The sequence below is a fragment of the Boleophthalmus pectinirostris genome, unplaced genomic scaffold (genome assembly GCF_026225935.1).
Source record: "Boleophthalmus pectinirostris isolate CB_2022bp ecotype Guang Dong unplaced genomic scaffold, ASM2622593v1 HiC_scaffold_10, whole genome shotgun sequence".
Classification (NCBI taxonomy): Eukaryota; Metazoa; Chordata; class Actinopteri; order Gobiiformes; family Gobiidae; genus Boleophthalmus; species Boleophthalmus pectinirostris.
Window position 1 is genome coordinate 15,697,423 of NW_026570971.1, and position 12,735 is coordinate 15,710,157.

At 37.7% G+C, this 12,735-nt stretch overlaps 4 protein-coding genes across 5 annotated transcripts; 1 reads left to right on the forward strand and 3 right to left on the reverse strand.

The window, feature by feature from the left end:
• Positions 1–579: 579 nt before the first annotated feature.
• On the reverse strand, positions 580–1,757 carry gpx2 (glutathione peroxidase 2). The gene is made up of 2 exons (XM_020919411.2): positions 1,514–1,757; positions 580–1,166 (listed from the first exon to the last, which is right to left on the reverse strand). Exons 1-2 carry the CDS (start codon positions 1,733–1,735, stop codon positions 813–815), a joined length of 576 nt encoding a protein of 191 aa, XP_020775070.1. The 5' UTR covers positions 1,736–1,757; the 3' UTR covers positions 580–812.
• Positions 1,758–2,184: 427 nt separating this feature from the next.
• Positions 2,185–5,520, reverse strand: LOC110155649 (ras-related protein Rab-15-like). Of its 2 annotated transcripts, XM_020919798.2 has the most exons (7): positions 5,138–5,520; positions 4,095–4,155; positions 3,725–3,785; positions 3,392–3,469; positions 3,089–3,178; positions 2,955–3,020; positions 2,185–2,863 (listed from the first exon to the last, which is right to left on the reverse strand). In XM_020919798.2, the coding sequence occupies exons 1-7, from the start codon at positions 5,259–5,261 to the stop codon at positions 2,705–2,707; spliced, it is 639 nt and encodes a 212-aa protein (XP_020775457.1). In that variant the 5' UTR covers positions 5,262–5,520; the 3' UTR covers positions 2,185–2,704. The 2 variants fall into 2 exon arrangements, with proteins under 2 accessions (XP_020775457.1, XP_055014082.1); XM_055158107.1 differs by lacking the exon at positions 3,392–3,469.
• A 114-nt stretch (positions 5,521–5,634) lies between these two features.
• LOC110155505 (protein max-like) lies at positions 5,635–8,499 on the reverse strand. Its single transcript, XM_020919617.2, has 4 exons — positions 8,305–8,499; positions 7,064–7,171; positions 6,751–6,874; positions 5,635–6,683 (listed from the first exon to the last, which is right to left on the reverse strand). The coding sequence occupies exons 1-4, from the start codon at positions 8,338–8,340 to the stop codon at positions 6,496–6,498; spliced, it is 456 nt and encodes a 151-aa protein (XP_020775276.1). The 5' UTR covers positions 8,341–8,499; the 3' UTR covers positions 5,635–6,495.
• LOC110155406 (hepatic sodium/bile acid cotransporter-like) lies at positions 8,493–12,467 on the forward strand. The gene is made up of 7 exons (XM_020919505.1): positions 8,493–8,579; positions 10,070–10,123; positions 10,750–11,186; positions 11,527–11,731; positions 11,808–11,986; positions 12,125–12,324; positions 12,415–12,467. The coding sequence occupies exons 1-7, from the start codon at positions 8,493–8,495 to the stop codon at positions 12,465–12,467; spliced, it is 1,215 nt and encodes a 404-aa protein (XP_020775164.1).
• Positions 12,468–12,735: the final 268 nt, after the last annotated feature.

Consider the following 12,735-nt stretch of genomic DNA (forward strand, 5'->3'; position numbering starts at 1 on the left):
AGGACTGAGGGAAAGGCAAACGTTTCCGTGGCAACAGGGCTCACCTGCGAGGGAAAGTTAGGGGAAGAGCTCCCACTCTGATCACCAACAGAGTGTGGACGCCTATAGGCCTGTGGATAGGCCTGCAGTCTGCACATAAGACCCTAGTAAGGTTCATCAACCCTAGTCCAGCTGACTTACTAAGGAGGTTACTAACAGTTAGCCAATGAAACAAAAGAATATTTTCAAGTAGACTTAGTAAATGAAAATGGTTTGGTTAATTATTTTTTTAATGTAGCACTTTATCTAGAGAAATAGGCCTATGTTGGTAGGTAATTTGCTTCATTACTCAACTAGCCCAAATGCCAGTCAAGAATATTGCCAGTCTTTTTGGCTATTTATGAAGCAAACTCTTCTTATACGCACACTTTGCTTTTAGCTATGCAATATTTAGTTCATGCTTAAAAATAAAAACAACGAGTGCATTGATTGAATAGATTTATTCCAGCGCAAATGTGAAACCGTATTGTCAATTGGTCAATAGCACCATCTGCTGGCCAGAGCATAAAGCAAGACATACATGCAAACAAGGTCCAATGATTTAACACAAAAACTGCATTTCTTTAGCTGTTATGATACATTTATAACCAAAACGTGTAAAAATGAATGTAATCATCCAGCAGAGTTAAGCACTTCTAAGACATCAGATGATATTCACACTACTGTTTAAAATACCACCATCATTAAATAAGGCTTAAAATGAGGAGGACATCATTCATTTTGACGTTACTGTAAATTACTGAGTGAAATGTATTGGAGTAAGGACTCTTGTCCTAATTCTTGGTTAATTTCAACAGTCTCTGGATGTCTGGCTCTATGTTGATAGTAGGGAACTTCTTGCTGTATCTTTTGAAGGGCTCTCCCTCAGGTCCAATGAGAAACTTCTCAAAATTCCATGAGATGTCTGTCCTGCAGATGGGACTCCAGACCAGAAATTTGGGGTCTTGGATAAGTGAATTAGGATCATCATCAGGATATGGGAGCTTGTCTTTCAGGTAGGCAAAGACTGGGTGTGTGTTTGTCCCATTGACCTCACACTTCTCAAACATGGTGAAGTTGGGTTTAAAGCCGTTTCCTGGGCGTACATGCTGGAGGCAATTTAGGATTTCTGGATTTGTGCAGTTCTCCTAAAAGATACAGAACTTGTTTTACATTTACATTTAGGTTTACAATATTATACGATGTGCTAAACAACATAAAATACAAAAATATTATACAGAATTAATTATAAAAAAAAAAAAAACATACATAGACCACTACATTGGCAATGGTATTTTATTTTGTCATAGGCGCTGAATTCAAATTCAAACGTTCTAGAATAAATTAAGCCACAAAACCAAAACATAGTAACTAAAAATAGATGTGTTATTTTGGAAGTTCATATAGTTAGTCCTGAAAACAATATAGCGTTGGTTCATTTGTAAAATTGACTCTATAAATATATAAAAGGTACATTAAAAAAAGGATACTGTACCTGGTATCCAAACTGGTTGCAGGGGAAGCCCAGGACCACCAGCCGATGGGGGTACTTGGTTTGGAGCTGGTTAAGCTCGCTAAAGTCCCGGGTGGTTGTGCCTCACAGTGACGCCACATTCTCAATGAGGACCACTCTTCCCCTGTACACGTTAAAGTCCACAGAGTCTCCCTCCAGAGTGACGGCTCTTAGGTCATAGAACGTCTTTGCTATGAACGTCATTTCGTCTCATCTGTTGTCCCACTCTGAAGGCAGATGGGATACCTGTGCGTGACTGTATACAACCACATGGTCACCTGACTGTCTTTCATGGGTATTGCATGGCCCAACAGGAAACTGATCCATGTAGAACTCTAGTGTGAAAACCTCATGCAACAGATTTTTAATGCAAAGTACCATCATTCCAAATCAGAAATAATGCCAAAACTAATCACGTTATTGTTCAAGGATTAAGTGGTATGTTACTTGTATCATATTTCATTTTCAGTGTGAGAAGGCGATGTTTTGAACATCATTAAAGTTTCTTCTGTGGCATAAAGTGGCATATCAGATTCCCCATTGTTAAAAATTTACTAGGCGATCACCTGTCACGTTGTAATGAAAAATGTACAAGGCACTTTATGACCCCTCAGCAAAGTGTGAACCAACAATTTGCAGTTCCAAACTTTGACTTAAGAAAAATACCACTTTATTTGTCTTTTAAAATAATCAATTATAATAGTTGAATTGTACACATTTCTTAAATAAACACAAAACAAAATGAACAGTTTCAACATGCATCCTCACCTTTGCACATTTAGCGCAATCAGAGAACATGGCACAACATTGTTAAGAAAAGACCCACACAGTAATAAAACAACACGGCTTAGAATCAGGTTTCTCTCTTTAAATAATTAACAACCACCTATCTTCTTTACTTCTTTTCAAGTCTGCATCCAAAATAACTATAAGGTGATTTGACAGGTTAATGTTGATTCTTCATCTACATTTAAATAGACTTATATTATGAAGTAATGTAATGTTTGACTGAATGCAACAGTAAAGCCACCTTGTCATCCTAGTGGTTGCTGTGCAGTGTGGTCCCTCTAGTGGTGAAGTTGCAGAATGCAGCGTAGTTCCAGTGTGAATTGCTGTGTAGACATTGGCTGGTTGAAGTGAGTACAGTGTTATAATGGCACTGTGTGTTTTCTGTTAACAGGCACATGTTCGCTGAGAGCCGCTATCTGCTGGGCTGCTGGATGACTCCTCCCCCAAAGCGGCTCTTTCCAAATATTCATCCAGAGATCCTATAAGGTTGTCAATGTCTGACTTGTGAGCTTGTAAGACCAGTTCTGTGACACGCGTGAAAGACTAAAGGAAATACAAAGCAAATACATTTAGAACATGGAATACGGTAATAGATACTCTTTGCGCTCAGGTAGAATGTTTGACAAACAATTACCTCATTTATGTTACAGTTTGCAAATGCACTGGTCTCAAAGAAGTCCATTCCATAAGATGAAGCAAGCTACAAAAATACTAAAATGTAAAAAACTGTTGAATTATATAACAAAATAAAACTTTCAGCTGCAATACCTTAATTCCAAGTTCCACAGGCACTTGGCGATTTGGTTGTTCATCAGACTTGTTTCCTACTAATATACTTTGCACTTGTTGTGGAGCAAACTGCAGAACAACACAAGGAAGTTAGTGTAGACAAAACATGATCCAGCTCAGTTGGAAAGGGAAAACCAAAATGTGTGACGACAACACACTTCCTGGATGCTGTATTCTTGTAGCAATGTAGGTTTGGGGATGGTTGCAGCAGTTTTACATTAACTTTATTTTATAATTTTTTTCTATTTTAACAATGCAAAACTTTTATTCTGAGCTTCTTACCTCTTCTACATCACCAACCCACTTTGAAATGTGCTTAAAGGAGGAATCATTTGTAATGTCGTAGACAAAAATGATACCCTGGAAAATAAAAATACATCCGTACATAAATGTTTAACCTTTAATAGACATTGGGTCCACAAATTTAGTCTAGTCTAAGTCTAATGAAAAAGTAATTTAAATTTATTTGAAGCCAAGATAAAATACACTAAGGCAAAGAGACTTCTGACCTCCAGCTCAATTGTAAACTATTGGTCTTTCAGACTGCTGTAATGCCACGTGAATCCAGCTTATTATACATGACAGTTTATACAAGGAATGGAAATGAAAGCTCACCTGTGCACGCCTGTAGTATTGCTTGGTTATAGTCTTGTAGCGTTCTTGACCAGCTGTGTCCCTGCATAATATAAAATATGATCAATCCATGCACATTTGGGTTACAACAACTTTTGATTCATTGTGGCAAATAAATAAATTGAAACATCAACAACCAATTCAATAATCATCCATTGTTATCTGGCCAAATCACAGACCAGACACTTGACATGTTTATGGTGTATTTATGTCAAATTTAAATTATTGTTCTAGCTACAAATTAAAATTTCTAACTATTTAACCAGGTTGATAGTGAACCAATTCTAATGAACAAAGGAAACCTAGTTTTACTTGTAAAATAAAAAAAATATATATATATATATGAACTTACCATATCTGCACTCGCACTTTAAGTCCGTCTATCTCCAATGTTTTCATCTTGAAGTCAACCCCTGAGAACAATACAGGATGTGCAGTTAGTTCAAAGCCAGAGCAGAACAACCCAGAGGGAACTGAACTGTCATCATTTGGGCCAACCACAGCAAAACTATACAGGAAAAATATTATTGTCTCAAAGTCAAATATGACTATGCAGATTAAAGCACAACGCTGACTGAATTGTTTTGAAGGTGCATTATGGGAGCCACCTCCTTGTATTGATGGAGCGATTATTGCTTTGCTAAAATGTTCCACAGTGTGGCATTAAACTTGTAATGCCACGCTGGGAAACATTCCAGGCAGAGCTAAAACATCTCCACAGAGACAAAGTGGAGGCATGCCCTCCACCTGAAAAGCTGCATTGTGCACCTTTAAATTCTGAATGTTATGTATGCGTCTTTGGTTGAATTAAATAAATAGAATAAAACGCAATATAACAAAGTGGGCATTGTGCTCTGGATGCATTTCATACATTGGCCTAATCTGTTACTGACAAAAGCCTATTTCATACAGTAACAAAGTCTGTGTTGTTCCAAGAAATTTTAAATGTACAGACTGACAAATAAAAGTGCTCTTCAAAGTGTATTTTCACGACACTTGAGCTACCGTATTTAAGCTTACTTACAGCAGAAACTAAATAAAATAAACCCATGGCCCATGGAAAGCGAAGACAGTGTAAACTGAGCGTAGTGTGGCATAAGAGAAGAAAGAAAGAATCTCTCCAATATGCACTTCAAAAGAATAATGCCGTTTTAAAGAATTATTGGCTAAAGTTTCTCAGCAGCCAAAGTTTTGTTTACGACCACTGTGTTCAGTAGCAGGCTAATCTTACTGGCGTATCCAAAGAAAAAATCTGCTAGGGGATAATAATAATCTATAAACATCGTTTACATATTTTAAATGAACTGCCTTCTGGTTCAAATTTGGGGGGAAATGTTCAAATTATCTCATTAACAACAAAGTATCGAAAAGTTGTGGAAACCTTTGATGGCTTACCAATCGTGGAAATATGTGACGATTCAAATTCACTTTCTGTGAAGCGGCGCAGCATGGACGTCTTTCCCACTCCGGAGTCTCCGAGCATCAGCAGCCTGAACAGAATATCGTACTGCTTTGCCATGCCTCATGTGAATTATGCCTCCGGAGCGTGACAGGACCATGTCACTGTGCTGCCGTGCGGCTTTCAATGACACTCGTAACTTCAATACACTAATCTCTAGCGTATGTAATGACACTCGTAACTTCAATACACTAATCTCTAGCGTATGTTGGTAGGTGACCGTCTGGCCATTTTAACCTAAACTTGTTTTATGTCACACGGCGGCTTGTCTGTTTTATGGCCTTTTTTCTTTCATAAACGCACCAATCGCACCATACTGATTCTAAAAGTAGATCTGACCGCAAAATCATGTAAACAAGGGGTTTTCAGTTTCTTGAATAAACTCTGATGTTAGTGGAAACACAAACTGTAAACCCATGCGAACTGTGACAGATTCTCTATACAGGATAAAATAGTTTTATTTATAGTCTCATAATAAAGGTCCGCCTCAACTTGCAAGACGACAATTGGCAGTATGTACAACATACCTGTATGAATAACAAGAACATAAACTGCACACACTATTTTACCAAATAGAAAAAAGTCAGAGTAGGGCCAAGGGGACGGGAAGACTTTTCTCCATATCAACTAGTACACACAGAAACAGACTTCCAAAAGCAAAAAAGTTTAGCATTCATCAAGAAATATTTATACTGACATAAAATCGGGTAAAGTACATGAACATTTATGCAGATTCTACCCAAACGGAGGAAAGCATGTTACGCCTCCAATATAGTCTGATCATTAGAAATAATGGAGCATACTGATACATAATATTCTATAAGGGTAAGAAACAATACCAATATACCAATATAAATAGAAAAAGTGGATTACACAAACATCTCATTGACAAATATTTCAGCCAATTAGAGCAAATCAAAATGGCTGCTATTTGTATCACACATTACATTTCACATTCTAGTTTTCCATAAATGTAAGAACATTGGGAAAAAATATTTGTCATTTACACAAACCAGGTTTTTCAAAAATCATTCTTTTTGGAACTGCATCTCAACTTTTGCAGGGCTATAAAGACATTTGTAAAGAAATTATTTCAAAACTACAGAGCTGCCTTATTATCATAAAATGACAGAAGACTGTGGGTTGGCTATGGCGGATTTGTCTGGAAAAAAAGCATTTGTTGTTTGTTTTTACAATGATAGTACTAGCACCTCTTCAGTCTACAGTCTTCATCCTGGACTAATTGTCCGGACATATGAGAGGGGCTGGTGGGCTACAGTCCTTTTGGAAAGCTCTAGCTGTGCTCCACACGCAGCTTTTTTCTGCTGGGTGGTTCCTCAGGCTCAGACTCTGAGCTGCTGGAATCAGACCCACCGTCAAACGCCGACACGGCGCTCCCTTTGCGATTTGTGTACAAGCTGCTATCAGAGGAATAATTATTTGCAAGTGTATTGTTTCCCTTGGCCTTCTCTAGTGCTCGAACTGGAAGAAAGTATAAAAATTGGGTTAGATATTATACACAGGTATTAATAATGTCAACAAATATTACCTTGCTGTTCCAGAAGTGCATTCTGTTTCTTTAGGTCATCGATGTCTTGCTGATGGGTATGGTTTTTTTGTCTCATGAATTGGATGTACTCTGTGGCTTTGTCTAAAATCTGTGCTCTGGAAGCCTGAGAAAGAGAACACTTTCCAGCAACAAATTTCTAGGCATTGGTAATGGGGTTAAATGTCAAAACTAAATGTCTGGTTATTCTGTGTTAAAAGACGCGCACACGCACACTTTTTTTTTTAGAACAATTTAGGATCTTTCCTTCATTCCAGTGCATGCATGTTTGTAGTGGGGTCTGAATTGTCCTTACCTTCTCTCCCTGTAATGCAGGTACAGAATCTCGTAAACCGTGAAAACTGTCTTTAATGTGGTCCCTGCGCTTGCGCTCCAATGCATTGTGATGTGCTCTCTTATCTGCCTGTAAGAGAACAAATTTAAACTTAATCAGTATTAAATTACAATTCATGAAGTTGTTTAGTGTATTTGGTTTTCCACCCCAACAAGATAACATGACAAATGATAACAACCATTTCTTTTCCCAAACTATAAATATACTGAGCATTTTCCCTTTGATTTTACAAAGCTTGATGATACAATTTTCAAATGATTCAGGTCAAATGCCCCAATTCATTCAGGCTAGAGATTTGCACGGTGACTGGCTTATGACCTAATGCTTAAGTTATAGAAGGATATGAGCTCAATTTTTAGCACAAAAGGAAATCAGAAATGTAGCATGAATACACGTCTTTAAATCTAGGCTACACTGGTGACAGATAAGCCAGGAGATAAAGCCTAATCAAGAGGGGGAAGGGAATTCTGTAGCTCAAAAATATGTGACCAGACATGAAATGTGTCTATATTATTCTTGGGCAAAGCCAACTGCACAACGACAAATACTGTACAATGGTATAATTATTTGCCTCAAAACTAATGCCTCTGCAACAGGCAAATGCGTCGTACTTGATGGCTGAGCTGGGGCCATCTTTAAAAGGGCCGTGGACGAAATATCTGTAGGCAAAATTAACGATGAATACATTATAACAGAACAGAAATAACCCTTCGTTTACATTTGTGGTAGAATTAAACCAGTAGCTCTTACTAATACTACTACTGCGGCTATTGAGTGTTAACACTGTTGGCCCGGTTAGACTGCCCCTCTCCCAACAATATGCAGGTTTACGTGGAAAGGGGTCAGTTTCTTAGAATAATTGATGCACTAATCGTAAGGATGTACATTTTAATATTTATTATTTTTGTGTCATAAAACCACTACCCGATCCATAAAGTAACATAATGACATAGATGTTACACCCCGATCTAGCTCCAGAATCGATACCAAAACAACAAAACAAACAGGCTTGGTAGTATTTGCATTAGAGCTCCATTACAATATTACTCAGTAGCTTCACTAAATATACAGTATCAAAACCATAACACAGCTTGTATAACTTGAGTTGAATACGATACTGTAGGTTACAGAGGGAATGTTAAAGTTGCTGTCTTTGGCTAACTAACATGCTAGCTACGTCAAGCCAAAACTCAACCACGTACATCGCTGTCGACTTCGATGTCATCGTTTTCGCTCATTCTTCTGTAATATGCACAGAAATTGATGCAGCTGTCAAAATAAAGTGTAGCGACAACTGTGGTGGGCTATAAACGCTAAAAGCTAGCTCCGAGCTCTGCTACTGCACAGACATGACGACCAACAGGGGTCCGTACACGTGATTCGCCTACACATGGACGGGAAAACACGCTTTGCGCAGACTCTACGACGCAATGGTTTGTGGGTAACGAAGGCATTTGCCACTAGTTTACTTATTGAGGTAAGCCTCCTGTCAACATAGTTGAACTACAATTACCACATTTCAACTAACTTAGTCAAATCTACAAAATATACCCCATTAACCGCACCATCGCATCGATCATTCGATTCCAAGTTGAAGGTTGAAAAGAATCCTGGCGTTTTACATTTTTTGTGGTGATGCTCATTGTGAAGTACACAGACCTCGACACAGTTACTCTAAGTAGGCATATTGTGGTTTATATTACAATGATCTGTGTTCTAGATCAAGCAAGATGCGAGTTTATTTTTTGTAGTATTATTATTTGTCATTAGTGTTCGTACTTAACAATGACACAGCGCTCATAAGCATATGATTATGAGACCAGATGGTGGCCTTGCCAAGCTCTCCTTTGCCACCCTCCCCCACTCATTTCTCATGGCTTAATGGTTGCCTCCAAAGGGCCTTAAATAGCCTAGCTTTCACTGTTCATAATGCAACTGCAACTCTGCCTGCAAAAGAATGAATTACAGTGGAGGGATGTGCATTTTTTTCTAGCTTTTTTTATGTGTTTTTGTTTTTATCCAGACTTGTTCTAAAGATATTTTGCAAGCCAAACACAGTATAGTAGTACTTTGTATTGTGGTGCATTTTAATAAATATTTTGCAAACCATAAACCATTGAAGATTTTTGTTTGATTGTTTTTTGTTTTTTTTTCTGTAGCACTGCTTTCAACAGGTTTTTTAAAAGTTGTGTGTATTTATTTCCATATAACTGTGTAAGTTATAGTAGGGTTGTCAAAAGAATTGCAAAATCAGATACTAATAGAAATTAGTATCTGTAATCAAATTTTAGCAACACTTAGTTGTAACCTAATAAAAATAATAAACCTGGTTGTTACTCTGTACCCTTAGGAAACTACTAATTAGAATATTTAATTGTATACTGTTTCGAAAACCTACTGTTTGCTAAGCTATTCTATAAACAGAGTTGTTTTATTATTCATTTCAATCAATTACAACTACTGATCTCCAAGTCTCCTTGACTGTGCCTCAAGTGAGCATGATTGTTGTTGCTGCAGGGGACCCACTGACTAGGCACGTGAGGTGCATTAAACATGTGGTCTAATCTCTGCCTTACTTTGAAGGATTAGGAAACAAAAATCTGAAATATTTCATGAACTCACTGACAAACTAGGCAGGCTCACAATAAAAGAACAGCCCCCATTTGAAAAGGCCCACAAACTGGCAGAACAAACAGGAGCCTCTGCCTGATTGCATAATAATAATTAAAGATCTGTTTACAAGTGAGGCTGAGCAACATAACTCTTTAGACATGTAATGGCATTGTATTCACATCTTCATGCCTCCCAATTTCAACTTTCCCACGAGGAAACAAAAAAGACCTGGCACCATAAAACTCAACAGATAGGAAGAGACTTCTAATAAGTAATCACATGAAATCATGTGCAAACATGATACAATTCTGCGAGTTGGACAGAACACAGTGTTGGTTAGTGTTTTGTCTCTAGACTGCCTTTCAGAACCTCCAGCGTTGTCACGGGCCATGTGATGAGAAGAGGAGGGTAAGGGGCCGAAGCGCAAAAAGTTGCTAAGAACAAGAATGTGGGGAGTGATGTGAGCCAGTGAGTGGGCTTAAAGCTGTACAGGACCAACATGAAGGTAAAATGCTTTTTATAGTGGTATATGTATAGGTTTATTTTGTTTAAGTATTTGAATTAAAATATATTTTTATTTGTCACTTGTTTATGATAATCTGTTTTATTTAGTGGATTGCATCCTACCTTTCAGCCTAAGTCAGGGAGTGCAAAACATTTGTGCTCAGTGTATGGAGACTAATCTCTCCAGATGAGCCCATTAATGTCTTTAACTTTGTTGAGTTGGCAGAATTCTGTTTTTTCTCATCCCATATTGAGTCAGCCGTCACATATCAGTGCCCATGGTTAATTCAGTGTTAAAACTGTTTACTTTACATCTATCTGGACAAGGGTCATTTTCATCTGGATAGGGTAGGTTAACCACTTAAGATAAACATGGTGTAACATGCATGAATATACATGAAGATAGTATTTTTCTTTGGAACTGATTTCTGCCACAGACACCCTAGCCTGATAGTACATTTGATTTTTAAAATGTATTTATTTTTAAAACAAGTTAAGGATTTGGTGGCAAACTGAATTTTCTTTTTCAGGTGGAAACAAAAGAAGGGGAAATGTACAGTCCAGGAATTTCTACAGTGAACCTTACTAGAGAATTCTACAATCAGTTAACTAAAAGTTACTTTGAAGGAAACCAAACTGGAAATACAACAACAGGCGGCTTTAAGATCAGTTATTTTCTCAATCAGTCCATAAACTTCTTGACCGTGCTCATGCTTCTCATCACAATGGTGTCCCTCGGCTGTACAATGGAAGTTTCAAAAATCAAGAAGCATTTACTGAAGCCTAAAGGAGTGGTCATTGCTTTGGTGGCCCAGTTTGGCATCATGCCTGTAACAGCCTTCAGTTTGGCAAAGATTCTGCAAATGGATTCAATCAAAGCAGTTACTGTCCTTATCTGTGGCTGCTGTCCTGGGGGAACATTATCTAATATCTTCTCTTTGGCTCTAAAAGGTGACATGAACCTCAGGTAACATCTCATTGATGTACTGATAGTATTTAACATGTCTAGACTGTATTTTGAAGATTAATAAAGAGTGTAATGTGATAAACCACAGAAGTCTTAAAACTGATATACAGCATATGTATCAGATTAGATATATTTTATTTACATTATATAGATTTAACTTGCAATTGTGCAAAATATACTGATTAATACAAAATGCATGTTCTAAATTACTTTACAGAAGCAATTCACTGCATTAACTTTATGTATTTTAATAGCATCATAAAGCTTTACTTATTATTATCCATAAAAGTGGTGTTTACATTATATAATGTTTTATTTTTCCATATCCTTCCACATCCAGCATTGTGATGACAACTTGTTCCTCTATTGCGGCTTTGGGTATGATGCCCTTGCTGCTGTTTGCCTTCTGCCAAGGCTTTTCTGGACTACAAAATGCTGTACCTTATCGTGGCATAACAACCACTCTGGCATTAACTCTTATTCCTTGTACTGCTGGCATCCTCATAAATTATTACAAACCAAAATATGCTCCAGTTGTAACCAAGGTAAGATTAGTCAGCATTCTGCTGCCAAAATGAAATATATGGTTTCCTCTGACAATGTTGATTGTTTGTCAAACAGACAGGTCTTATTGTTCTGGTTGTGTGTACTGTTCTGGTGTCAGTTTTGTCTGGCATGGCTGTCAAAGGTGTGATGTGGATGATCTTCATGCCAGATGTTCTGGCTGTGGCTGCGCTCATGCCCCTGATAGGGTTTGTTCTGGGATATGTCATGTCAGCTGTGTCCCAGCTTGATGCTCAGTAAGTCAATAACTATGTGTTCCCATTAAGTCAATAACTATGTATTCCCAACATTGTAATGGAAAACTTAATTTAATACCAGTATTAATACCATCAACTGCCAAACGGTGGCAACAAATGAAATATCTGTGTTTTTAGGTGCTGTAGGACCATTTCCATGGAGACTGGGTGTCAAAATATCCAGTTGTGCACAGCCATCTTGAAAGTAGCATTCCCCCCAGAGGTCATTGGACCAATGTTTCTCTTCCCACTCATTTACATCATGTTCCAGTGTGGTGAGGCCCTGCTGCTGACTTTATGCTTCAGATGTTACCAGACTGTCAAAACACCAGCAGAGGGTAAGTGACACAAGTGCATGTTTTTCACTGTGCTTCTAAGGAACAACTTCATACGTTCACATTATAAATAATCATGCATTTTCATTGCAGTGATGGATCCACACAGCTGTGATGTAAGACAAGAGGAGGTCAAACAGCCCTAACTTTGACAGGTTAACTGTTGAAGTTTTACACATTTTAATGGTCAGAGACACTGTAGAAGGGAATGAGTGCCGAGTTCTCACTTTCTATGGACTTCCATCTTTTTTGCGCCAGTAACTAACACTATTGTGTATTCTTCAGTTTTGTAATAATACAGTTTTGTGCCCTAAATTGGAATAAATCAGGACCTATGATTTATGTTACATTAATGTAATTTATGTTTTTTGATAGTTGAAGTTCAGTTTTTTTTATATGGTGATAGATACAAAA

Coding starts and splice junctions, on each gene's coding strand:
- LOC110155649 (XM_020919798.2), bottom strand. CDS start 5,261: ATGGCAAAGCAGTACGATATTCTGTTCAGGCTGCTGATGCTCGGAGAC. Junction 3,179..3,391: donor GGGTTGGTGATGTAGAAGAG/GTAAGAAGCTCA, acceptor GTTGTTCTGCAG/TTTGCTCCACAACAAGTGCA. Junction 2,864..2,954: donor CAAACTGTAACATAAATGAG/GTAATTGTTTGT, acceptor TATTTCCTTTAG/TCTTTCACGCGTGTCACAGA.
- LOC110155505 (XM_020919617.2), bottom strand. CDS start 8,340: ATGAGCGAAAACGATGACATCGAAGTCGACAGCGAT. Junction 7,172..8,304: donor ACATCGAAGTCGACAGCGAT/GTACGTGGTTGA, acceptor GTTCTCTTACAG/GCAGATAAGAGAGCACATCA. Junction 6,684..6,750: donor TGCACTTCTGGAACAGCAAG/GTAATATTTGTT, acceptor ACTTTCTTCCAG/TTCGAGCACTAGAGAAGGCC.
- LOC110155406 (XM_020919505.1), top strand. CDS start 8,493: ATGGACGGGAAAACACGCTTTGCGCAGACTCTACGACGCAATGGTTTG. Junction 11,187..11,526: donor AAAGGTGACATGAACCTCAG/GTAACATCTCAT, acceptor TTCCACATCCAG/CATTGTGATGACAACTTGTT. Junction 11,987..12,124: donor GTGTCCCAGCTTGATGCTCA/GTAAGTCAATAA, acceptor CTGTGTTTTTAG/GTGCTGTAGGACCATTTCCA.